This window comes from Somniosus microcephalus, chromosome 2 (genome assembly GCF_052327205.1).
Source record: "Somniosus microcephalus isolate GS21.2 chromosome 2, FLI_Smic_1.0, whole genome shotgun sequence".
NCBI lineage: Eukaryota > Metazoa > Chordata > Chondrichthyes > Squaliformes > Somniosidae > Somniosus > Somniosus microcephalus.
The window spans coordinates 136,846,175-136,870,264 of record NC_140988.1 but is presented as its reverse complement, the minus strand read 5'-3'; the positions used below and the strand labels follow the sequence as shown (position 1 = coordinate 136,870,264).

The window sequence follows — 24,090 nt, the reverse complement described above, 5'->3', positions numbered from 1 at the left end:
ATGTGATCGGAAGCTCATTTCAGGGTCAAATATAACACCGAGGTTGCGAACAGTGTGGTTCAGCCTCAGACAGATGTTAGGGAGAGGGATGGAGTCGGTGGCTAGGGAACGGAGTTTGTGGCGGGGCCCGAAGACAGTGGTTTCGGTCTTCCCAATAATTAACTGCAGAAAATATCTGCTCATCCAGTACTGGATGGCAGACAAGCAGTGTGTCAATTTAGAGACCGTGGAGGGGTCGAGAGAAGTGGTAGCGAGGTAGAGCTGCGTGTCGTCAGGTGACGCAGTGTTTTCCGATGATGTTGCCAAGGGGCAGCATATAGATGAGAAATAGGAGGAGGCCAAGGATAGATCCTTGGGGGACCCCAGAGGTAACGATACAGGAGTGGGAAGAGAAGCCATTTCAGGTGATTTTCTGGGTATGATTAGATGAATAAGAATGGAACCAGGCGAGTGCAGTCCCACCTAGCTGGACGATGGTGGAGAGGCGTTGGAGCAGGATGGAGTGGTCAACTGTGTAAAAAGTTACAGACAGGTCGAGAAGGATGAGGAGGGATAGTTTACCTTTGTGACTTTGACGAGAGCCGTTTCGGTACTGTGGCAGGGGTGGAAACCGGATTGGAAGGATTGAAACATGGAGTTCTGGGAAAGATGAGCACGGATTTGGGAGGAGACAACACATTCAAGGACTTTGGAGAGGAAAGGGAGGTTGGAGATGGGGCAGTAGTTTGCAAGGACGGAGGGGAGGGGCCAAGGATTGTTTTTTTGAGGAGCGGGGTGATGACGGCCGATTTGAGGGAGAGGGGGACTGCAGCTGAGGAGGGAACACTGTTAACAATGTCAGCTAACATGGGAGCCAGAAAAGGAAGTTGGGTGGTCAGCAGTTTAGTGGGAATAGGGTCGAGGGAGCAGGAAGTGGGTCTCATGGACAAGATGAGCATGGAGCGGTCAAGAGGGGAGATCGGAGAGAAACTGGAGAAAGATGAGAGTTCAGGGCTAGGGCAGGGGGGAACTTTAGAGGAAGTTTGGATCAGTGGGCTAGGGGAAGGAAGAGAAGTGGCAGAGGCAGTTGATCGGATGGTCTCAATCTTAGAGACAAAGAAGTCCATGAGCTCCTCACACTTGTTGTTGGAGGCGAGTGTGAAGGAGACAGGGGAGAGGGGTTTAAGAAGACAGTTAGCAGTAGAAAATAGTAGCCAGGGGTTATCTTTGCATTACAGAATGATCCTGGAATAGTGAGCAGTTTTGGCAGACAAGAGAAGGACCTGATAATGCTTTGTGTGTTCCAGCCAGATCTGGCGGTGAATAGCTGAACCAGTTGTCTGCCATATCCGTTCAAGTCTGTGGTCCTTGGACTTGAGGGAGCGAAGATGTGGGCCGTACCAGGGGGAACAGCCAGGGTGAGAGAGAATAATGGTTTTAATAGGGACTAGGGCATCAAAGGTGGTGGTGAGCGTGTGGTTGAGCAGATCAGTAGCTGCAGAAATGTCGTGGTGAATGGAGGGCCAAAGGCTGGACAGTTGGGATTTCGTAAGTGCAGTTGTGAGAATTGGGAGAGTTTTTTTTCTAGGGGCGGACACAGAAGGAAGTATGGTTGGGTGGGGGAAGGTAACCTTTCAAGAGTCAACTTGAAATAAAAACTTATACTTTATTTGAGAAAAATCAGACACAAAACTTACTTGATCTCTTTTTTATTCTACCTAATTGAACTCGCATTCACTGTGTTCATCAATGATTTAGATAAGGGGCTACAGGGAGTAGTGCTCAAATATGTAGACAATACTAAAATAGGGAGGTATAGTAAATAATTAAGAACCAAAAGGGAGCTGCAAAGGGATATTGCTAAGTGGTAGAGTGGGCAAAAAAGTGACAGATGAAATGCTATCAGTAAATATGAGGTGGTACATTTTGATTAAAAAGAGTACTGTAATTATAATTTGAATGTAGATGAATTAGCTGTGGAAATAGAGGTTAATAATTATGACCTAATTGGGATTACGGAAACATGGTTGCAGGGTGAGCAGGGCTGGGAGCTTAACATACAGGGGTATTCAGTATTTAGGAAGGATCGACAAAAAAGAAAGGGAGGAGGGGTAGCATTGCTAGTAAAAGAGGGGATAAATGCAATTGAAAGGAAGGATATTAACTCAGTTAATACAGAATCTATATGGGTGGAGCTAAGAAATAGCGAGGGGCGAAAAACATTAATAGGAGTGGTATATAGGCCTCCAAATAGTAAAATAGAGGTTAGGGAGGGCATCACGAGGGAAATTAGAGAAGCGTGCAATAAGAGCACAGCTGTCATCATAGGTGACTTTAACTTACATATAGATTGGACTAGCCTAATCAGTAAAAATAATGAGGAGGAGGAATTCCTTGAGTGTTTGAGGGATGGTTATCTGGATCAATATGTCGAGGAACCAACTCGGGAACAGGCTATATTGGACTGGGTACTGTGCAATGAGAAGGGACTAATCAGTAATCTTGTTGTACGGGGACCCTTGGGTCAGAGCGATCATAACATGATCGATTTCTCACTCGAAATGGAGAGCGAAGAAATTGACTCAGAGACTAAGGTCCTGAATTTAAACAAGGGGAATTATGATGCCATGAGACGGGAACTGAGTAGGTCTGATTGGACAACGTTCCTGGGAGGACTGGAGGTAGATAAACAATGGCAAACATTTAAAGATAGAATGACAAAATTGCAAAAATTGTTTATACCAATCTGGCATAAAAGGAAATCTAAAAAGGTGACTCAACCGTGGATAACAGGGGAAATTAGAGACAGCATAAAATCCAAAGATAGGGCGTATAAAATAGCCAAAAAAAGCGCCAGAGCGGAAGATTGGGAACAGTTTAAGATAGAGCAAAGGAGGGCAAAGGGCATAATCAAGAGGGGCAAAATAGCTTACGAAAACAAGCTGGCGGAAAATATAAAAACTAACTCCAAAAGCTTTTATAAGTATATCAAAAGGAAAAGACTGGTGAAAACCAAAGTTGGTCCATTGCAGTCAGATACGGGGGAATATATAATGGGAAATAAGGAAATGGCAGATCAACTAAATGCATACTTTGGGTCAGTCTTTACGAAGGAAGACACAAAAAACCTCCCTGGGATATCGGGAAAAATAGGGACATTGGCAAAGGAGGAACTGACGCAAATCAATATCTCTAAGGATATGGTGTTAAGGAAGCTAAAGGGATTGAAGGTGGACAAATCCCCAGGGCCTGATAACATGCATCCTAGGGTACTGAAGGAGGTGGCCCTAGAGATAGCGGATGCACTAAGGATGATTTTTCAGAATTCATTAGACTCGGGAACAGTGCCGATGGATTGGAGGGTAGCTAACGTTACCCCACTATTCAAAAAGGGGGGTAGGGAAAAAGCAGGTAATTACAGACCTGTAAGCCTTACATCAGTTGTGGGCAAAATGCTGGAGTCCATCATTAAGGATGAAATAGCGGAGCACTTAGCAAATGGGGACAGGATAGGACAGAGTCAACATGGATTTACAAAGGGTAAATCGTGCTTGACTAATCTATTGGAATTTTTTGAGGGAGTAACTGGTAGAATAGATGGGGGAGAGCCAGTAGATGTGGTGTACCTGGACTTCCAAAAGGCCTTCGATAAGGTCCCACATAAAAGATTAGCATGGAAAATTGAGGCTCATGGGATAAAGGGGAAAGTTTTGGCGTGGATAGGGAACTGGCTGTCAGATAGAAAACAGAGAGTTGGAATAAACGGCTCATTTTCTGAATGGCAGGCAGTAACAAGTGGGGTACCACAGGGATCTGTCCTGGGCCCCCAGCTGTTCACAATTTACATTAATGACCTGGATCAGGGAGTCGGATGCAGCATTTCCAAATTTGCAGACGACACTAAACTAGGAGGGGGGGTGGGCTCAGAGGAAGAGACCAGGAAGCTCCAGAGCGATTTGGACAGACTGGGCGATTGGGCGGATAAATGGCAGATGCACTATAATGTGGACAAGTGCGAAGTTATCCACCTTGGGTGCAGGAACGGGAGGGCAAATTATTATTTAAATGGCAATAGATTGGGAGAGGGGGAAGTACAGAGAGACCTGGGTGTTCTTGTACACCAGTCACTGAAGGCGAGCATGCAGGTGCAACAGGCGGTCAAGAAGGCAAACGGTATGCTGGCCTTCATAGCAAAAGGGTTAGAATACAGGAACAGGGATACCTTGCTGCAGCTGTACAGGGCACTGGTGAGACCACACCTCGAGTACTGTGTACAGTTTTGGTCGCCTCATCTGAGGAAGGATGTTCTTGCCATGGAGGGGGTGCAGCGGCGATTCACCAGGCTGATACCAGGAATGGCGGGAATGACCTATGAGGAGAGACTATGTAGTTTAGGGATGTACACACTGGAGTTCAGAAGATTGAGAGGGGACCTCATAGAAGTGTATAAAATTCTGACAGGTCTAGACAGACTGGATGCAGAAGGAATGTTTCCCTTGGCGGGTGAGAACAGAACTAGAGGACATAATTTAAGGATAAGGGCTAAACCATTTAGGACAGAGATGAGGGGGAATTTCTTCACTCAGAGAGTGGTGAACCTGTGGAACTCATTGCCACAGAGGGCAGTGTACGCCAGCTCATTAAATATATTTAAGAGGGAATTAGATATATTTCTACGGGCAAAAGGGGTTAAGGGTTACGGAGAGAAGGCGGGGACGGGATACTGAATTAAAGGATCAGCCATGATCTCATCGAATGGCGGAGCAGGCACGAAGGGCCGAATGGCCTACTCCTGCTCCTATCTTCTATGTATCTATCTATGTAATGGGGGAAAGCTGGGTAATGTAGAAGAGGAGAAAGATTTGGGGTTCAGGTTCACAAGACGTTAAATGCAGTACTTCGAATGGAGAAGGCCATAAAAAAACTAATGGAATACAGGAAACTTTCTGGTATCCAGCACGGACGGGACTGACGTGGTGCCGGTTCAGCAACAATTCCGGATAACCGAACGCTATAGTAAAAGATACGGACCTTAGAGCTCCATATAAAGCAACAAACCCAGCTTCAGAACAACGTCCACAAGTTGCAAGCATCTCTGCAGCTTAGCCTTGCCTGCCTCCATTTGTTGCTGTGCAAGTAATAAAAGTTATAAAAGTTACCTGAAACCGGCTCCTGAATTTTGCCGGTTAACTGACATTGCCGGTTATTTAGGGGCCGGTTAATCGAAAGTTTCCTGTACTGGGATTTATGGCAAAAGGTAGTGAATCTCTATAAAACCTTATACTCGAAAGATATTGACCTGGAATTTGCGGTGGGTAATAACAGTGAACGAATGTACCACCTCATATTTACTGATATTGCATTTCATCGGCCACTTTTCTGACTAGTCCACCACTTAGCAATATCCCTTTTGGTTCTTAATTATTTACTATACCTCCCTATTTTAGTGTTGTCTACATATTTGAACACTACTCCCTCTAGCCACTTATCTAAATCATTGAAACTCACCGCAACTTCAGGATTCAGGTGGCATAGTGGTTAGCACTGTTGCCTCACAGCGCCAGGGACCCGGGTTCAAATCCGGCCTCGGGCGACTGTCTGTGTGGAGTTTGCACATTCTCCCTGTGTCTGCGTGGGTGTGCTCCGGTTTCCTCCCACAGTCCAAAGATGTGCGGGTTAGGTTGATTTGGCTATGATAAATTGACCCTTAGTGTTAGGGGACGTGGGGTTACGGGGATAGGGTGGGATATGTGTCGGTGCAGACTCGATGGGCCGAAATGGCCTCTATCTGCACTGTGGGGTTCTGTGATTCTGTGATTTAGCACATGCGCATTCTAATCGGAAAGCCTGAAGTTGTGGTCAGTTATTCACTGCTCCGACATTGGCTGTGCTGTGCCCACCCCTCTACCCATAGCCGGCAATCAGTGTAATCAGGGAAATCAGTGAAACTGACGAAAACTTTAACAGCGATTTTTTTTATTTGTTTATGGGTTTGTGGGTGTCGCTGGCAAGGCCAGCATTTATTGCCCATCCCTAGTTGCCCTTGAGAAGGTGATGGTGAGCTGCCTTCTTGAACCGCTGCAGTCCATGTAGTGAAGGTACTCCCACAGTGCTATTAGGTAGGGAGTTCCAGGACTTTGACCCAGTGACGATGAAGGATCGGCGACATTCTTCTAAGTCAGGATGGTGTGCGACATGGAGAGGAACTTGGAGGTGGTGGTGTTCCCATGCGCCTGCTGCCTTTGTCCTTCTAGGTGGAAGAGGTCACGGGTTTGGGAGGTGCTGCCGAAGCAGCATTGGTAAGTTGCTGCAGTGCATCTTGTAGATGGTACACACTGCAGCCATGGTCCGCCAGTGGTGGAGGCAGTGAATGTTTAGGGTGGTGGATGGGGTGCCAATCAAACCGGCTGCTTTGCCCTGGATGTTGTTGAGCTTCTTGAGTGTTGTTGGAGCTGCACTCATCCAGGCAAGTGGAGGGTATTCCATCACACTCCTTACTTGTGCCTTGTAAATGGTGGAAAGGCTTTGGGGAGTCAGGAGGTGAGACACTCGCTGCAGAATACCCAGCCTCTGACCTGCTCTTGTTGCCACTGTATTTATGTGGCTGGTCCAGTTAAGTTTCTGGTCAATGGTGATCCCCAGGATGTTGATGGTGGGGGAATTGGCGATGGTAATGCTGATGCTGTTGAATGTCAAGGGGCGGTGGTTAGACTCTCGCTTGTTGGAGATAGTCATTGCCTGGCACTTCTGTGGCACGAATGTTACCTGCCACTCATCAGCCCAAGCCTGAACGTCGTCCAGGTCTTGTTGCATGTGGGCATGGACTGCTTCATTATCTGAGGAGTTGTGAATGGCACTGAACACTGTGCAATCAGCAAACATCCCCATTTCTGACCTTATGTTGGAGGGAAGGTCATTGATGAAGCAGCTGAAGATGGTTGAGCCTAGGACACTGCCCTGAGGAACTCCTGCAATGGGGCTGTGATGATTGACCTTCAACCTCCACAACCATATTATCGCGGAAAAGCCAAATACCCCATTAAACAAAAGTTAGACCCTTTTGGATTAGGTGTAATTGGGCCTTTAACCGCATACGTTATGACCCTGAAAAACTAATTTTAATTTTCTGCCATGTCCAATTTATCCATTACAGATTACAACTTTTTTTTTTTTTTTTTTTAAAGTTTGTTCATATTTATTTCAGGTTTACCTTTTTCCCATGTGAGAGGCCGAATCTTTGTTTTGCTCTTTTAGTCCAAATAAAAGGAGCTTATTCACTTCCTGGCTCCCTGTCTGAGAATTTTACATTGTGATTGGCTGCTTAGACAGATTGTTGACGTCACAGCAGCTCGCATGAAGGGTTCCCTATTAACTTACAGATCTCAACTGAATGTCGGAAAAGCCAAACTTCCTGCCACAGAGATTGAGATCTTCGTGGGAAGCTTACTTCGGGACCAGCGGTGAACGCCTTTGCTTCACCACTGACCCCAAATTACAGGCCATTGAAGCAAAAGAGAGTGACTACAGTGTAGATTCACTCGATGCTGCCTGATAGGAGGCAACACATTAAAAAAAACTTGGGGCTGCTTTCACTAGAACAGAGATGATTACAGGGTGATTTCATACAAGTGTTTAAAATTATGAAAGCATGGGACATAAGAGAATAAAATAATAGTGGTTCAGGGGTCCAGTACAAGGGGACAAAGGTACAAGATTAAATGCGAGAGTTAGGACAGAGAGCAGGAAAAGCTTTTTTTTTTTTTTAAAAAGAGGGTTGAGACTGGAATGCACTACCAAAGTTAGTAATTGAAGCAGTGACCATGTTAGCATTTAAGAATAGGTCAGATAAGTGGTTGAAGTTAAAGGGAGTAAAGGGATATGGGAATATAGCAGGCACATGAAATTAGGAATACTGTTGATGTGCAGGATGAACACCAACACAAGACTGGTTGGCTCCAAGGGCTTTTTTCTATATTGTAATTTCTAGGTAAAACTATGTAAATTCAGTACCACTGTTTTCTGGCCTCAAGGATAATTAAGATTTTCTCTTTCATTATGATAAAGAATTTTATATCAAGAATTTGATAAAACAAAATTGCTCGTCAAATTTAAGGGAAAAATCATTCAGCTCTTTTAAATTACAGGTAGACTATCCTTTATCCGAACTTCCGAAAACCAAAAACCTCTAAAAACCGAAAGTTTTTTTGTTCAGCGTAAGTCGTGCGCACGACATGACCAGAGTGGCGCACGACTTACGCTGAGCAGGGCAGAGGGTCACAGAGTTCCCTCCTGGGTAGGAGATTGCAGGCCGAGCCGGGCAGTGTGAAGGAGGTACCGGGATGGTGAACCCAACAATACAGCGGCCCGTCCGATATTCTTTTCTCCCCCCCGACCCGAACCGAACCGAACCGTGGCCCGTCCGATATTCTTTTCTCCCCCCGCCACCCCGACCGATATTCTTTTCTCCAGACCCGACCCGAACCGCAGCCCATCCGATATTCTTTTCTCCCGACCTGACCCGAACCACGGCCCGTCCGATATTCTTTTCTCCCCCCCGACCCCCCCCCCCCCCACCGCCCCCGACCCCCCCCGGAACAGTCGCAAGAGGTAGCCTGAAATTTTACAATTTATATTAAATACAAAATTCCCGGTCTTATAATAATACCTTCTGAAATCCGAAAAATTCTGAAAACCGAAACTCAGCTGGTCCCAAGGCTTTCGGATAAGGGATAGTGTACCTGTACGGAGTTGGATTTGTTTCTAGCTGGGGCGGAGATCACCTCTTACAGAAAGTAGGTTCTGCAGGGAATTCAGAACCAGAGTGATCTCCTGGACTAGTTTTGATCACCTAGATGGGTTGGAGAGGAATTTCCCAGATTTTTCCCCCCAAATTGGCCTGGGTTTTTAAACTTTTTTTGCCTCTTCTAGATCACATGGTTTTGGGTGGGGTGGAGTGTATATGTTGTGATACACAAGGTATTGCAATTGTGTGGGACAGGCTCGATGGGCCAGAGGGTCTTTACCTTTCCTCATTGTTCGTATGTGCTGACAAATTAGTGTAAATTAGCAAGGTTTCTAATTTGGAAAGAAATCAATTTTGAGCACAGGCATCTGATAGAAGTTCAATAAATGCTTTTCAAGTTTAATAAATTGCCAGAGCGAAGAGAGAATTGGTAATGTATCTATTGCTAAACATACAAAGAGAGACTTATGTTTTAACAATCCCTAGTGGTAGCTAGCATACTATGTAAATAAGGGCATTAGTAACATCTATTGGCAGCAAATCAAAAAATCCACAGAGACAGAGCCCAAATCAGCAGACAACCATAAAAGTGTAAAATACATAGAGATTAACAAACTGAAAATCAATAGGGATTAGTAGATTGGTATCAACAGGTCAACAGGCACCATTGGTATACTAGTTATTCATCAGCCACTAAACAAATCACAGCCATTTACCACCTAGCAGTCACACCTGGGGAGTTTAAAAGTCAGATGAGACTCCTAAATGTTGAGTTGTCAACTATTACTATAAACAGCTAACCAACATTTAAGGCTTAGATTGGTAAACTGCATTTAAAAATGCACAATTTTCCTGAAGAAAAGCCACCAGTTTAGTTACCAGTCTCCAAATATCAGACAGACTTGCTATAGAATCTACACCTTCATGTTGCAGAATTTGGTGGGGATGCTGAAAAAATTAGTTTTGAGGTGCTGCAGAACTCCAGGAGCCCTGCCTATTATTAATATATTTTCAAAGCCTTAAAATGAACAGTGCCACAAGATAATCAATTACTTACTTGGTCCTCGACCTCTACTATCTTGAATATAACCTCTCTGGAAACCTCCTTTAGCATTAGATGGTTGTTTCTGAGGCACATTTGGGCCATTGGTTTTTGATGAATGTCCTTCAGTTCCATTTTCCCTCTCGTAGTCAGCCATTCTAGCAGCAGAAATTTGCATGTCTTTTTCTGTTACATAAAATATGCAGAGAACATTTAGATGTGCAGGAATCAAGTCAGCCATCAAACAAGACACAAACACATCACAGGAAAAATAGCCCTGCTGATAGAAACATCACTGAGCACTAAGTTTACCAGAAAGGTTCCAGGGATGGGGGAAACTTAACTACAAGGACAGGTTGGAGAAGTTATATTTGTTTTCATTAGAGCAAAGGAGGTTGAGGGGTGATTTGATAGAGTACAAGATTATGACGGATTTGGATAGGCTAGACAGGAAAACGTTGTACCCATTAGCTGATGGTACAAGGACTAGGGGACACAGATTTAAGGCTTTGGGCAAGGGATACAGGGGGTATGTGAGGAAAAACTTTTTTACGCAACGAGTGGTGATGACCTGGAACTCGCTGCCAACGGAAGTGGTGGAAGCGGAGACACTCAATGTTTTCAAGGGGTGACTGGATAGACACTTGAGGGAAATAAACTTGCAAGGCTACGGGGATAGAGCGGGGGAATGGGACTGACTGGATTGCTCTACAGAGAGCCGGCACAGACTCAATGGGCCGAATGGCCTCCTTCTGTGCTGTTATGGCTCTAGGGGAGCGATTTTACCAGCCCTGGGGAGGCAGGACTGCCAGGAAAATGGCAGAATCTGGGGGCGGGTACCCATCCCGCCCCAACCCTCCTCCGTGCCATCTTCCCAGAAGACGGGTACCCGTCCCGTCTCCGAGGCAGGAAGGGGATTAGTGCCAATTAACTGGTAATTAACAGGCAGTTTTTTTTTTTTGAGAATCCTCATTTTGAGCCCTGAAGTGTGTGCTTTCCGACGGCTCCGAACCTAGCCAGGGTCGTCGAGGCGGGCCATCAGTCTGCAGGGGTCAGAGGGGCCGAGATGTCTGGTGTTCAGGTGAGTGATGGGTGCATGTGTGCAGAGGCAAGTGTGTGAGGCGTGTGTAGTGTTTTAATACATTTTACTTACCTTTACTTCTTCCTTCAGATCTCGGGAGTCCCTCAGCTCACCGGCACAGAAAGCAGAATGGCCACTAAACTGTCAAAAGCTGCAGCCTTCTGCTTTCTGCTCAGGAGAGCTCTCTAACTCAGCCTGAGTGACAGGACTGAACTTGGAGGACAGATCGTCAGTGTTTGACAGCTTCACAGAGCTCTCAAACACCGACATTACATCTGTCAAAAGCTCGACAGATGAAACGTCACTCGCTGACGTCACCTGTAACCAGCTTTCCCTTAATTGGTCTGCTAACAAGGTCAATCAAGGGAAAATAGCATGGGTTGGCCACAAGTCGATGGAGACGGGACCTGACAAGTGGGAGTCCTGCCTCCAAAAGCTCCCCATTGACAAAATCCAGCCCTATGACTCTAAATGAAGATCTACTAGAAAAAAACACAACAGGTTTGATTTTGACTTTTGTACGACCGACTGGCAGATCGTGCAGGCTCCGACCAAAAATGGCAATTTGGGGCCCTATTTATGCAGTAGAACCCTGATTTCCATATTAAAAGGGGCCTATCGTCTGAAACAGGCAGCTGCTTTGGGTCCCCAGTGGTAGACCCCTTTCAAAATGAAGCCGGCTGCATTGCCTGTGTTAATGGTGTGGTAAGGCCTCTGACCCCATTTTGAGGTTGTTACTGCCCGTTAATGCCAGGCAAAGGCAGTGAAAAATCAACCCCAATAACTTCTTTTTGCCAAGTGAATTTCCTCCCCTGTTGTAAACAAGGTCCAATTCTGAGCCTCCAATTCTTTGTTCTTCAACCAACTTTGTTCTTCCAAGCAACACCAAGTCAAGAATGAAGGGGTAGGTTGGAAATTGAGCTCCTTTCAAAGAATGAGGAAGAGAATATCTATTGCAAGTAATCCAACATCCTTTCCTTAATTGTTTAACCTCCACATGTACCAACAAGAGCAATGAGATGAATGCCCAGTTAATCTGTTTTGGTTGATGTTTAAATGTTGGCCAGGAAACTGGGGAAAACTGTCTACTCTTCTTCAGAAAAGTTGCACTGGATCTTTTGCATCAACCTGAAATGGCTTTGGTTTAAAGAAAGATAGCGCCTCCAACAATGCAGCACTTTGTAGGGACTGCACTAAAGTATCAGCTTAGATTAGGTGCTCAAGTTCTGGTGTGGACCTATGACCCCTTAACTTAGAGGTGAGAGTGCTATCACGGAGTCAAGTTGACATTTCGTACAACAAATATAAAGAAAGAAATAGCTACTGGTAGCATTTCAACATTACTATATTTTCGAAGTTACTCCATACTTTTCTTTACAATTGATGCACAGTATGCAAACTGAATAAAAAACATTTCCTCAATGGTGAACATGTTTACAGATTTGTTGCAATATAAAATGAAGGATAGATAAACTTTGATGAATTTCAAATAGAATCAGAAAAGTTACAATGCTTGACATACCTATGAAAACAAACATTTAGAAACGAAAGTAATTTATGGAGTCTTTTTATTTCACAGAATCACAGAAACCCCACAGTGCAGATAGAGGCCATTTCGGCCCATCGAGCCTGCACCGACACATATCCCACCCGATCCCCGTAACCCCTACTCCAACACATATCCCACCCTATCCCCGTAACCCCACGTATTTAATCCCCCTAACACTAAGGGTCAATTTATCATAGCCAATCAACCTAACCCGCACATCTTTGGACTGTGGGAGGAAACCGGAGCACCCGGAGGAAACCCACGCAAACACGAGGAGAATGTGCAAACTCCACACAGACAGTCACCCGAGGCCGGATTCGAACCTAGAGGTGCAAAACTCACCTGAATCCTCTCCATCCATTTTACAGTGAGCAGACTGAAAGAAGTGTCTGGGTGCATCCTCTATATTGACCGGTATACCATAGGGATTAGCATAAAACAACAGCAGGGGTTGGAAGTGACCTCGAATACACTTGGAGACCACATCTTTCCACTTTGATCCAACCTATCAGATGAGCATAAGTTTTTTGAATTCAACAGCTATATAAATCAGATGGATTAAAGGATATACGACAGATGTAATTATAGAACATAGCCTTTAGGTGAAGAGTAAATGAATAAAGTGAAATTATAACTAATACGTAATTCTTTTGCCCCCCCTGTGTTTTTGCAATTTTTGTTAATAGTTTTCTTACTTCCTAAATTCTTTAGAATCTTATGCAAATTGCTAAAGTTGAGTTGTCATCTTTTTCCACTGGATTTTCTGGGCACTACTTTGATATCACAGCATTGATAAGCAGTAGTAAAAAAAATTCTGTAGAGTTAAGCAACTGAACTTTTATCAATCTCAAGAAAAGATTGAATGAATTTAGGAGATCAAACTATGATATTTAAAACTGTGGCACAGTTCGTATACAAGAATGGTTTGTGTGTCTTAATTTTAATTTAGTTTTAGCTTTTATTTATTTAATTTCAAAAAATATTTTGTGTGTAAAGACCCACCAAGTGCTACCAGTCCCAACACACTTAGGTAATCTGTGGTCAGGACCAATCATCAACAGTAAGCTATTGTGTTGGATATTGATCACAGTGTTGGCGAGGGGGGTGGGGAGGGAGGGGAAGGTCAAGATAATGCAGTAGCAGCTATCATCAGTTTCAAAAAGGCACACCAAGTGAAGGTGGGAGATACTGTACTTTGGTTTGTTCACAAATCAATAAACTGTATTTTTTCTTAAAGTAACTCATTTTTCTTTTAGTGGTTTAAAAAAGCACAATTAGAAATTTTTATTAGTAACGATTACAGCAGAAAAGAATGCAATTGGATGTGAAACATGTGTTGATTTGGTTAACTAAACCAGGTAAGAAAGTTATGAAAGTAGGTAATACCCAGTGCATTGCTCAGAGACAAATATTAAAATATTAAGATATGAAATAATCTACTATACCCTATTACTTGTAGTTAGTTTGCTCAGAAGTTAACCATGAATCTCAAATAACAAACCAGCAAATAACCTGTATGTAGTGGGTAGCCCTTTAAATAGTACCGCTGAAGGGCCCTTCCTGCCTATTAGTGTCACGAGTTGCTGGGCAAGTTTATCACGTGATGTCAGGCGCTGGGTCAGCCTAATATCCAAATGGGTGCGAGAAGCAGCGTAGGACCCTTTTAAAATATTTTAGTCAGCAATTTAAATAGTTCTGGCATGCGCACTGAACGCCTACAGAGTAGCCCGATCCAATATGGCTAGCTGGGCAAGTAGTAAGCATGCGCCATATTGGATGTTTAGGTACCTGTTTTGTGCAAGAAAAACAGGCACTGCACCATCGAATTTCTAGGCAATTGTGCATTTCCAACTTTGGCATATGAGCACATTAAAACTGCTGGAGTTAAAATGGTGTGTGGGAAAGGCATGAGCCAGCAGATGCAGTAATGGAATCAGCATCTGCACCAGGTCTTTCTGCCACTGTGAGGACTGTGCTTAAAAACAAGTTGGAATTTCTGACACCCATTGGTGTTTCACATTCTTGCAGAAAATAATAAAAGCATAACAATCAAGGTTGCACTGCTTGTACATTTTGAGTGCACTTCTCAAATGGTCATGCTTTTAATGAATATTAGCTGATATTACACTGCACTGCTCAGTCAGTAAGAGGATATGCTACAGAATTGCTGAAGTAAGTGTGCAAGACCCAGTGAACAGTTTCTAGTTTCTCTGAATGTATAAATACAACATTTTCAAAAAACATGAATTTACAAGGCTCCAAAATAGCAGTTCTTTTTACACAGAATTATATAGAATGTACAGCACAGAAACAGGCCATTTGGCCCAAATGGTCCACGCTGGCATTTATGCTTCACACAACATTCTTCCACCACTCTTCATCTCACCCTATCAGCTTAACCTTCTATTCCTTTCTCCCTCATGTGTTTATCCAGCTTCCCTTTAAACACATCTATGCTATTCAACTCAGCTACTCCTTGTGGTAGCGAGTTCCACATTCCAACCACTCTCTGGGTAAGGTCATAAGGTCAGTAGTGGGGATGTTCGCTGATGATTGCACAGTATTCAGTTCCATTCGCAACTCCTCAGATAATGAAGCAGTCCATGCCCGAATGCAGTAAGACCTGGATGACATTCAGGCTTGGGCTGATAGTGGCAAGTAACATTTGCGCCACACAAGTGCCAGGCAATGACTATCTCCAACAAGCAAGAGTCTAACCACCGCCCCTTGACATTCAACAGCATTGCCATCGCTGAATCCCCCACCATCAACATCCTGGGGGGGCACCATTGACCAGAAACTTAACTGAACCAGCCAAATACTGTGGCTACAAGAGCAGGTCAGAGGCTGGGTATTCTGCAGCGAGTGTCTCACCTCCTGACTCCCCAAAGCCTTTCCACCAACTACAAGTCAGGAGTTTGATGGAATACTCTCCACTTGCCTGGATGAGTGCAGCTCCAACAACACTCAAGAAGCTTGACACTATCCAGGACAAAGCAGCCGGCTTGATTGGCACCCCATCCACCACCGGCACACTGTGGCTGCAATGTGTACCATCTACAAGATGCACTGCAGCAACTCGCCAAGGCGTCTTCGGCAGCACCTCCCAAACTCACGACCTCTACCACCTAGAAAGACAAGGGCAGCAGGCACCTGGGAACACCACCGCCTCCAAGTTCCCCACCATCCTGACTTGGAAATATATCACCATTCCTTCATCGTCGCTGGCCAAAATCCTGGAACTCCCTCCCTAACAGCACTGTGGGAGTACCTTCACCACAAGGACTACAGCAGTTCAAGCAGGCGGCTCACCACCACCTTCTCAAGGGCAATTAGGGATGGACAATAAATGCTGGCTTTGCCAGCGATGCCCATATCCCAGGAACAATTTTTTTTTTTTTTTTTTTTTAAATTCCCTTAGACTTAAGTAACTATCATACTTATGGTCTCCCCCACAAGTGGAAAAATCTTCACCAAGCATACCCTACCTTTTCATAACCTTAAAGACTTTTGGGGCAGGCTTGAGGGACCAACTGATCTTTTCATGCCCATCAATTTTGTATGTTCTATCAGGTCACCCCTCAGCCTTCTCTGTTCTAGAAAAATGAGCACCAGCTAGTTCAATCTTTCCAGATTGGCATAACCTTGTTCTCATATCCTTGTAAATGCACTTTCTCCAGTGCCTCTATACACTGTTTATAATATGGAGACCAGAACTGTGCACAGTACTCATTTTATGCAATATATATTTACAAGCTACTGATTTAAAGCTCACCTCTTTAACAGTAGCATCATCAAAGAAAATCCACTTAGAGCTTTTGGTATGAAAGGCAAAGGTGCAATAGTGTCTGCTGGAATAGCAGACCATTCCAACAAGGACCAACTCACTTCTCTTAGCCCCTTCATCAGTTGCTCTGAAGAAAAGCTTTAAAAAAAAAAGGCACATTATACCAATTTAAGCTTGGTCATTGCACATAACTTAAAATGTAACTACAGATCACAACTTACTTGATAAATTCTCATGGTTCACTCTTAAAGGGATATTACTATGGGGCAGAGGAAGTTGCAGGTACTGTAACATAAAGCAACTTCCTCCTCCCTACCCCCAAGTTACATATCCTGGGGGTAAATCATATACATCTCACCAATAAAAGATTTATGTTTTTAAACTTCAGCTTTCTTACCCTATGCAAGAGTGATTACTACTGCTTAAACACTATGGGGAAAAATTCTGTTGGTTAGCACCTCCAGGGGCGCTAGGCACTTAGCACCCGAGCACGGTGATTTTAGCGCCGCTCACGAAATTGACCAGTCATTTTGCGGCAGCGCTAAACACTACGCCACGATCTCCTGCGCCCGCAGATTGTGACATCAGTCGAGCATGCAACGCCCCGGTAGTACCCCAGACCGGAAATTGAGTCGCGGCCCTTGCCTTAGTGCCTGCCGCTAGGAACGACAGGTAGAGGGGAAACGTTTGACTAGGGAAGGGGCAGGGGGAGCGCTATTTAAAGGCGTGCGCTTCCTGCTTTTATCTTGTTGGCACAATTTTTGTTACACGCAGGTCGCGAGATGTCTGAAGAGATTTAACGCTATCCTAAGGAGTTTTGGACCTCAGCACCACTTTTGAGGTTCCTAAGCACCAAGCTCTTTCCCTGGGCCTATCCATTAGTGGTTCCAACACAATTGCTTTAAGAGGTCTCTCCAGGCCGATATTCAAGGCTGCAATGAATAGAGTGTGGCTGACCAGCAAGATGGCCCCTCCCCTTTAAGAACTGTAAATAATTCGAATAGGTCGAAGAGTGTTAAAAAAACAAGCCTGAAGGCCTTACATCTTAATGCGAGGAGCATTCGTAATAAGGTGGATGAATTAGCTGTGCAAATAGAGGTAAACAAATATGATTTGATTGGAATTACGGAAACATGGCTCAGGGTGGTCAAGGCTGGCAACTCAACATCCAGGGGTATTCAATATTCAGGAAAGATAGGCAAAAAGGAAAGGGAGGTGGGGTAGCATTGCTGGTTAAAGAAGGGATTAACACAATTGTAAGGAAGGATATTAGCTCTGATGATGGGTAGAACTGAGAAATACCATGGGGCAGAAAACGTTAGTGGGAGTGGTATATAGACCTCCAAACAGTAAGGCGGAGGTTGGGGATGGCATTAAAAGGGAAATTAAAGAAGCGTGCAATAAGGGCACAGCAGTCATCATGGGCGACTTTAATCTACATATAGATTGGGCTAACCAAATTAGTAACAATACTGTGGAGGAGGAATTCCTGGAGTGTTTACGGGATGGTTTCCTGAACCAATATGTTGAGGAACCAACCAGAGATCAGGCCATCTTAGACTGGGTATTATGTAACAAGAAAGGATTAATTAGCAATCTTGTTGTACGAGGCCCCCTGGGTCGGAGCGATCATAATATGATCGAATTCTTCATTAAGATGGAGAATGACGTAGTTGACTCAGAGACTAGGGTCCTAAATTTAAATAAAGGAAACTACGATGGTCTGAGGCGCGAGTTGGGTAGGATTGATTGGGGAATGTCACTCAAAGGGTTGACGGTGGATAGGCAATGGCAAACATTCAAAGACCACATGGATGAACTACAGAATTTGTTCATCCCAGTTTGGCATAAAAATAAAACAAAAAAGGTGACTCAACCGTGGCTAACAAGGGAAATTAGGGATAGCATAAGATCCAAGGAGAGGACATATAAATTGGCCAGAAAAAGCTGTAAACCTGAGGATTGGGAGCAGTTTAGGATGCAACAAAGGAGGGCAAAGGGATTAATTAAGAAGGGGAAAATTGAATATGAGAGTAAGCTTGCAGGGAACATAAAAACTGACTGTAAAAGCCTTTATAGATATGTGTGAAGAGAAAAAGATTGGTGAAGTCAAGCATTGGTCCCTTGCAGTCAGAATCAGGGGAAGTTATAATGGGGAACAAAGAAATGGCTGACCAATGAAATACATATTTTGGTTCTGTCTTCACAAAGGAGGACACAAATAACCTCAGAGATGTCGGGGAACATAGGGTCTGATGAAAGGGAGGAACTGAAAGAAATCAGTATTTGTAGGGAAATGGGGTTAGGGAAATTGATGGGATTGAAGGCCGATAAATCCCCAGGGCCTGATAATCTACATCCTAGGGTACTTAAGGAAGTGGCCCTAGAAATAGTAGATGCATTGCTGATCATTTTCCAACATTCAATGGAATCTGGAACAGTACCCATGGATTGGAGGGTAGCTAATGTTACCCCACTATTCAAAAAAGGTGGTAGAGAGAAAACTGGGAATTACAGACCGGTAAGCCTGACATCGGTAGTGGGGAAAATGCTAGAGTCCATTGTAAAAGATGTAATAGCAGAGCACTTGGAAAACAGTGACAGGATCAGACAAAGTCAACATGGATTTACAAAAGTTAAATCGTGCTTGACTAATCTACTGGAATTTTTTGAGGATGTAACTGGCAAAATAGATAAGGGAGAACCAGTGGATGTGGTGTATTTGGACTTTCAGAAGGCTTTTGATAAGCTTCCGCATAAGAGATTAGCGTGTAAAGTTAAGGCACATGGGATTGGGGCAAGGTATTGACTTGGATAGAGAACTGGTTGGCAGACAGAAAGCAGAGTTGGAATAAACAGGTCTTTTTCCGAGTGGCAGGCAGTGACTAGTGGGGTACCGCAGGGATCGGTCCTTGGACCCCAGCTATTCACAATATATATTAATGATCTAGACAAGGGAACTGGATGTAATATCTCCAAATTTGCAGACAACACAAAGCTGGGTGGGCGTGTGTGCTGTGAGGAGGATGCCGAGAAATTCCAGGATGATTTGGATAGGTTGGGTGATTGGGCAAAAACATGGCAGATGCAATATAACGTGGATAAATGTGAGGTTATCCACTTTGGTGGCAAAAACAGGAAGGCGGATTATCTGAATGGCAATAGGTTGGGAGAAGGGGAAGTGCAACGAGACCTGGGTGTCCTTGTGCACCAGTCGCTGAAGGTAAGCATGCAAGTGCAGCAGGCGGTTAAGAAGGCAAATGGTATGTTGGCCTTCGTAGCGAGAGGGTTTGAGTACAGGAACAAGGATGTCTTGCTGCAGTTATACAGGGCCTTGGTGAGACCACATCTTGAGTATTGTGTGCAGTTTTGGTCGCCTTATCTGAGGAAGGACGTTCTTGCCATGGAAGGAGTTCAGCGAAGATTCACCAGGCTGATACCTGGGATGGTAGGAATGACGTACGAGGAGAGATTGGGACGATTGGGCTTGTGCTCGCTGGAGTTTAGAAGAATGAGAGGGGATCTTATTGAAACTTATAAAATTCTGACAGGACTGGACAGAGGCCATATGGGTAGAACTTAAAAACAAAAGGGGGTCAAGCACCTTGCTGGGAGTGTACTATAGGCCCCCAAACAGTCAGGGGGAGATAGAGGAACAGGTATGCAGGCAGATATCAGAAAAGTGTGAAAATAATAGGGTAGTAATAGTGGGGGATTTCAACTTCCCCAATATAAATTGGGATAGTCAGAGTGTGAAAGGCTTGGAGGGAGCAGAATTCTTAAAGTGCATCCAGGAAAGCTTTTTGAGCCAACATGTAGAAAGTCCTACAAGAGAGGGGGCGGTACTGGACCTAATTCTAGGGAATGTAGCCGGGCAGGTGGTGGAAGTGTCTGTAGGAGAGCATTTTGGCGATAGTGACCACAATTCAGTGAGATTTAAGGTGGTCATGGAAAAAGACAAAGACGGCCCGGAAATCAGGGTTCTAAATTGGGGGAAGGCCGATTTTAATAAGATAAGACAGGATCTGGCAAAAGTGGACTGGGAGCAGCTACTTATAGGAAAATCCACATCAAAACAGTGGGAGGCTTTCAGAAGGGAAATAGAGAGAGTACAACACCAACATGTTCCTGTAAAGGTCAAGGGTGGGACCAACAAGCAAAGGGAACCTTGGATGACAAAGGATATACAAAAATGCATTAGGAAAAAAAGGGGGGCTTTTGGCAGTTACAAAAGACAAAAGACGGTGGAAGCCCTAGAGGAGTATAAGAGGTGCAGGGGCATACTTAAAAAGGAAATTAGGAGGGCGAGGAGGGGCCATGAAATAACACTGGCGAGCAAAATAAAGGAAAATCCTAAGATGTTTTATAAGTATATTAAGGGCAAGAGGATAACCAGGGAAAGGGTAGGGCCCATTAGGGACCAAAGTGGCAAGCTGTGTGTAGAGCCAGATGAAGTAGGTGGGGTTTTAAATGAATTTTTTGCCTCAGTGTTCACTATGGAGAAAGACGATGTAGATATAGAAGTCGGGCAAGGGGACGGTGACATACTTGAACATATTAGCATCGAGAGGGAGGAGGTACTAGCGGTTTTAGCAGGCCAAAAAGTGGATAAATCCCCAGGCCCGGACGAGATGTATCCCAGGCTGTTGTGTGAGGCAAAGGAGGAGATTGCAGGGGCTCTGACACAAATTTTCAGAACCTCTCTGGCCACAGGGGATGTACCAGAGGACTGGAGAACAGCTAATGTAGTACCATTATTCAAGAAGGGTAGCAGGGATAAACCAGGGAATTACAGGCCAGTGAGCCTAACATCTGTGGTAGGGAAATTATTGGAAAAAATTCTGAGGGACAAAATTAGTCTCCACTTGGAGAGGCAAGGATTAATCGGGGATAGTCAGCATGGCTTTGTCAAGGGTAAATCATGTCTGACCAATCTGATTGAATTTTTCGAGGGGGTGACTAGGTGTGTGGATGAGGGAAATGCTGTGGATGTGGTTTACATGGGCTTCAGTAAAGCTTTTGACAAGGTCCCGCATAGGAGACTGGTCAAGAAGGTAAGAGCCCATGGGATCCAGGGGGCCTTGGCGCGTTGGATCCTAAACTGGCTGAGTGGCAGGAGGCAGAGGGTGATGGTCGAAGGTTGCTTTTGTGACTGGAAGCCTGTGTCCAGTGGGGTACCTCAGGGATCGGTGCTGGGTCCCTTGCTGTTTGTGATCTACATTAATGATTTGGATGAGAATGTAAAGGGTATGATCAGTAAGTTCGCGGATGACACGAAAATTGGTGGGGTGGTAAATTGCGAGGAGGAAAGCCTCAGGCTACAGGACAATATTAACGGGTTGGTCAGATGGGCGGAAAAGTGGCAAATGGAATTTAACCCGGAAAAGTGCGAGGTGATGCATTTTGGACGGACAAATAAGGCAAGGGAATACACAATGAGTGGTAGGACCCTAGGAAGTACAGAGGGTCAGAGGGACCTTGGTGTACATGTACATAGATCCCTGAAGGCAGCGGAACAGGTAGATAAGGTGGTTAAAAAGGCTTATGGGATACTTGCCTTCATTAGCAGAGGCATAGAATATAAGAGCAGGGAGGTTATGATGGAGCTGTACAAAACGCTGGTGAGGCCACAGCTGGAGTACTGTGTGCAGTTCTGGTCGCCTCACTATAGGAAGGATGTGATTGCTTTGGAGAGGGTGCAGAGAAGATTCACCAGGATGTTACCTGGGATGGAGCGCCTCAGCTATGAAGAGAGACTGGACAGGCTGGGGTTGTTTTCCTTGGAGCAAAGAAGGCTGAGGGGGGACCTGATTGAGGTGTACAAAATGATGAGGGGCATAGATAGGGTAGATAAAGAGGAACTTTTCCCCTTAGTAGGGGGGTCAATAACAAGGGGGCACAGATTCAGGGTAAGGGGCAGGAGATTTAGGGGGGATTTGAGGAGGAACTTTTTCACCCAGAGGGTGGTTGGAAGCTGGAACTCACTGCCTGAAAGGGTGGTAGAGGCAGGAACCCTCACAACATTCAAGAAGCATTTGGATGAGCACTTGAAATGCCATTGCATACAAGGCTATGGACCAAATGCTGGAAAATGGGATTAGACTGGACAGGGAGGGATGGGCGGCGCAGACACGATGGGCCGAAGGGCCTCTTTCTGTGCTGTAAAAACTCTATGACTCTCTATGACTAGATGCAGGAAGGATGGTCCCGATGGTCAGGGAGTCCAGAACCAGGTGTCACAGTCTAAGGATAAGGGGTAGGCCATTTAGGACAGAAATTAGGAGGATTTTCTTCACCCAGAGAGTGGTGAACCTGTGGAATTCTCTACCACAGAGGCAGTAGAGGCCAATTCATTAAATATATTCAAGAAGGAGTTGGATATATTTCTTAAGGCTAAAGGGATCAAGGGGTATGGGGAGAAAGCAGGGACCGGGTACTGAAATTGGATGAGCAGCCATGATCGCATTGAATGGCGGAGCAGGCTCGAGGGGCCGAATGGCCTACTCCTGCTCCTATCTTCTATATTTTTATGTAACTGGATGGCGCCAGTCTGTCTGGCTTCTATGGGAACTGGCATTGCCTGTGCTTCGGTAGTGTTGAGGTAGCGCCTCGCTCCCCAACGTTTGCGCCTTGAGGTGTGTAGCGCTTGATTTAGCGCTCAAATCACCTCCAGGGGTGACAGAGGTGAATTTTGCAGTCGGAGGTGATAATTAGCGCCGGGCACTAAACTTTGCGCCCAGCCGATATTAGCACCCACAAAATAGGCGATACCCAATTTTTCCCCCAATGTTTTCTTCCAACAATGTGCTGTCCTTCACATCTTTTATCTCATTTCTGTGGGCCCCGATCAAATATTAGCCAGGAAAAGTTTAACATAGAATTTCTTGTGCTTATTATGTACATTAAGCCGGTTGTCTACATGTTGATCATCCTACTAAAATCGAGATAGAGAGGTTGCAGAGTGGGTCTAATTGCACTCTCAGCTGAAAACAACACTCACACATGACCAGACTATTGAATTAAGAAATATAAAACCTAACCCCTTTACCCTAATACAATTTATATCAGATATGTTTCTCAAAGCTGGCAAGTAAAAATAGAAAAAAAAGTTAGCATTACTTGTTGGAAAATACTACATTCTTGGAGAGATAGTTAGACTTGTGCTTGGGCCTTCAATCGCCCACCCACACAACTACTGATCTCAGTGCACGGTCATGTGAAGAGGGAAGCAGACTGGGCATTTCTCATTGAAAGGAAGGTGAAGGATGAAGTTAGAGAGGAGGTAGGAGGTAGAGCACTTGAAACTTTAAGTCAAGAGACTCCCCAGAGAAGGCAGCCGAGTGAGTAAAGAACGTTTGGTTTTAACTGGAGTTCAATTTCAACTGGAGTTTAGCACTGAAGTGTAGTTGGCTTGAAACTACTTTCAGTTCTTTGAGTTTCCAAGTCCAGTTATTATTTTGCACTATATAGGAGGAACGGTTCCCGGCGTGCTTAGCACAGGTAGTCGTCATCGTGCAGTTACAGAAGATTACTGAGACAGAGGAAGGGAAGTGGGTGGCCATCTGTTGGAGTGAGGTTGGGGAAGGAGGATTAAAGTAGAGGTAGTGCAGGACACTCCTGGGGATCTGAAATTGTTTGATATAGGGTACTGAATAGCTGAAATCCAGATGAGGTCAATGAACTTAGGAGGGGAAAAATTATGAGCAACTTCATTGCATTATGGACCAAGCAATGGGAAGGGAAAAGGGGGCGTAAGCACGCACGAGAGGGAAAAAGAGAGAAGTGATAGTGTCAAAGAAAGGCAAGCGGTAGTTATAAGATATTCAACAGAAAGTCTTTCATAGTCCTGTGGAATTCCAAATAGTCTGCTATCGCCCAGATGCCAGGGTGAGGGACAACTGCAACAAGT

The 24,090-nt window shown here is 44.7% G+C and overlaps 1 protein-coding gene across 3 annotated transcripts in view; it reads right to left on the bottom strand.

Annotated features, from left to right (window-relative positions):
* Positions 1-8,646: 8,646 nt before the first annotated feature.
* LOC147122971 (ubiquitin carboxyl-terminal hydrolase 53-like) overlaps positions 8,647-24,090 on the bottom strand; it is a 154,128-nt gene continuing 138,684 nt past the window's right edge. The window contains exons 8-10 of one of the 3 annotated variants that reach the window (XM_085962874.1): positions 16,170-16,319; positions 12,737-12,899; positions 8,647-9,950 (exon numbers count right to left, since the gene is read on the bottom strand). In XM_085962874.1, coding sequence (XP_085819000.1) covers positions 9,772-9,950; positions 12,737-12,899; positions 16,170-16,319 — 492 coding nt within the window. In that variant the 3' untranslated portion in view covers positions 8,647-9,771. The remainder of the gene's footprint in view (positions 9,951-12,736; positions 12,900-16,169; positions 16,320-24,090) is intronic. The other 2 variants (XM_085962884.1, XM_085962864.1) reach the window with 2 other exon arrangements.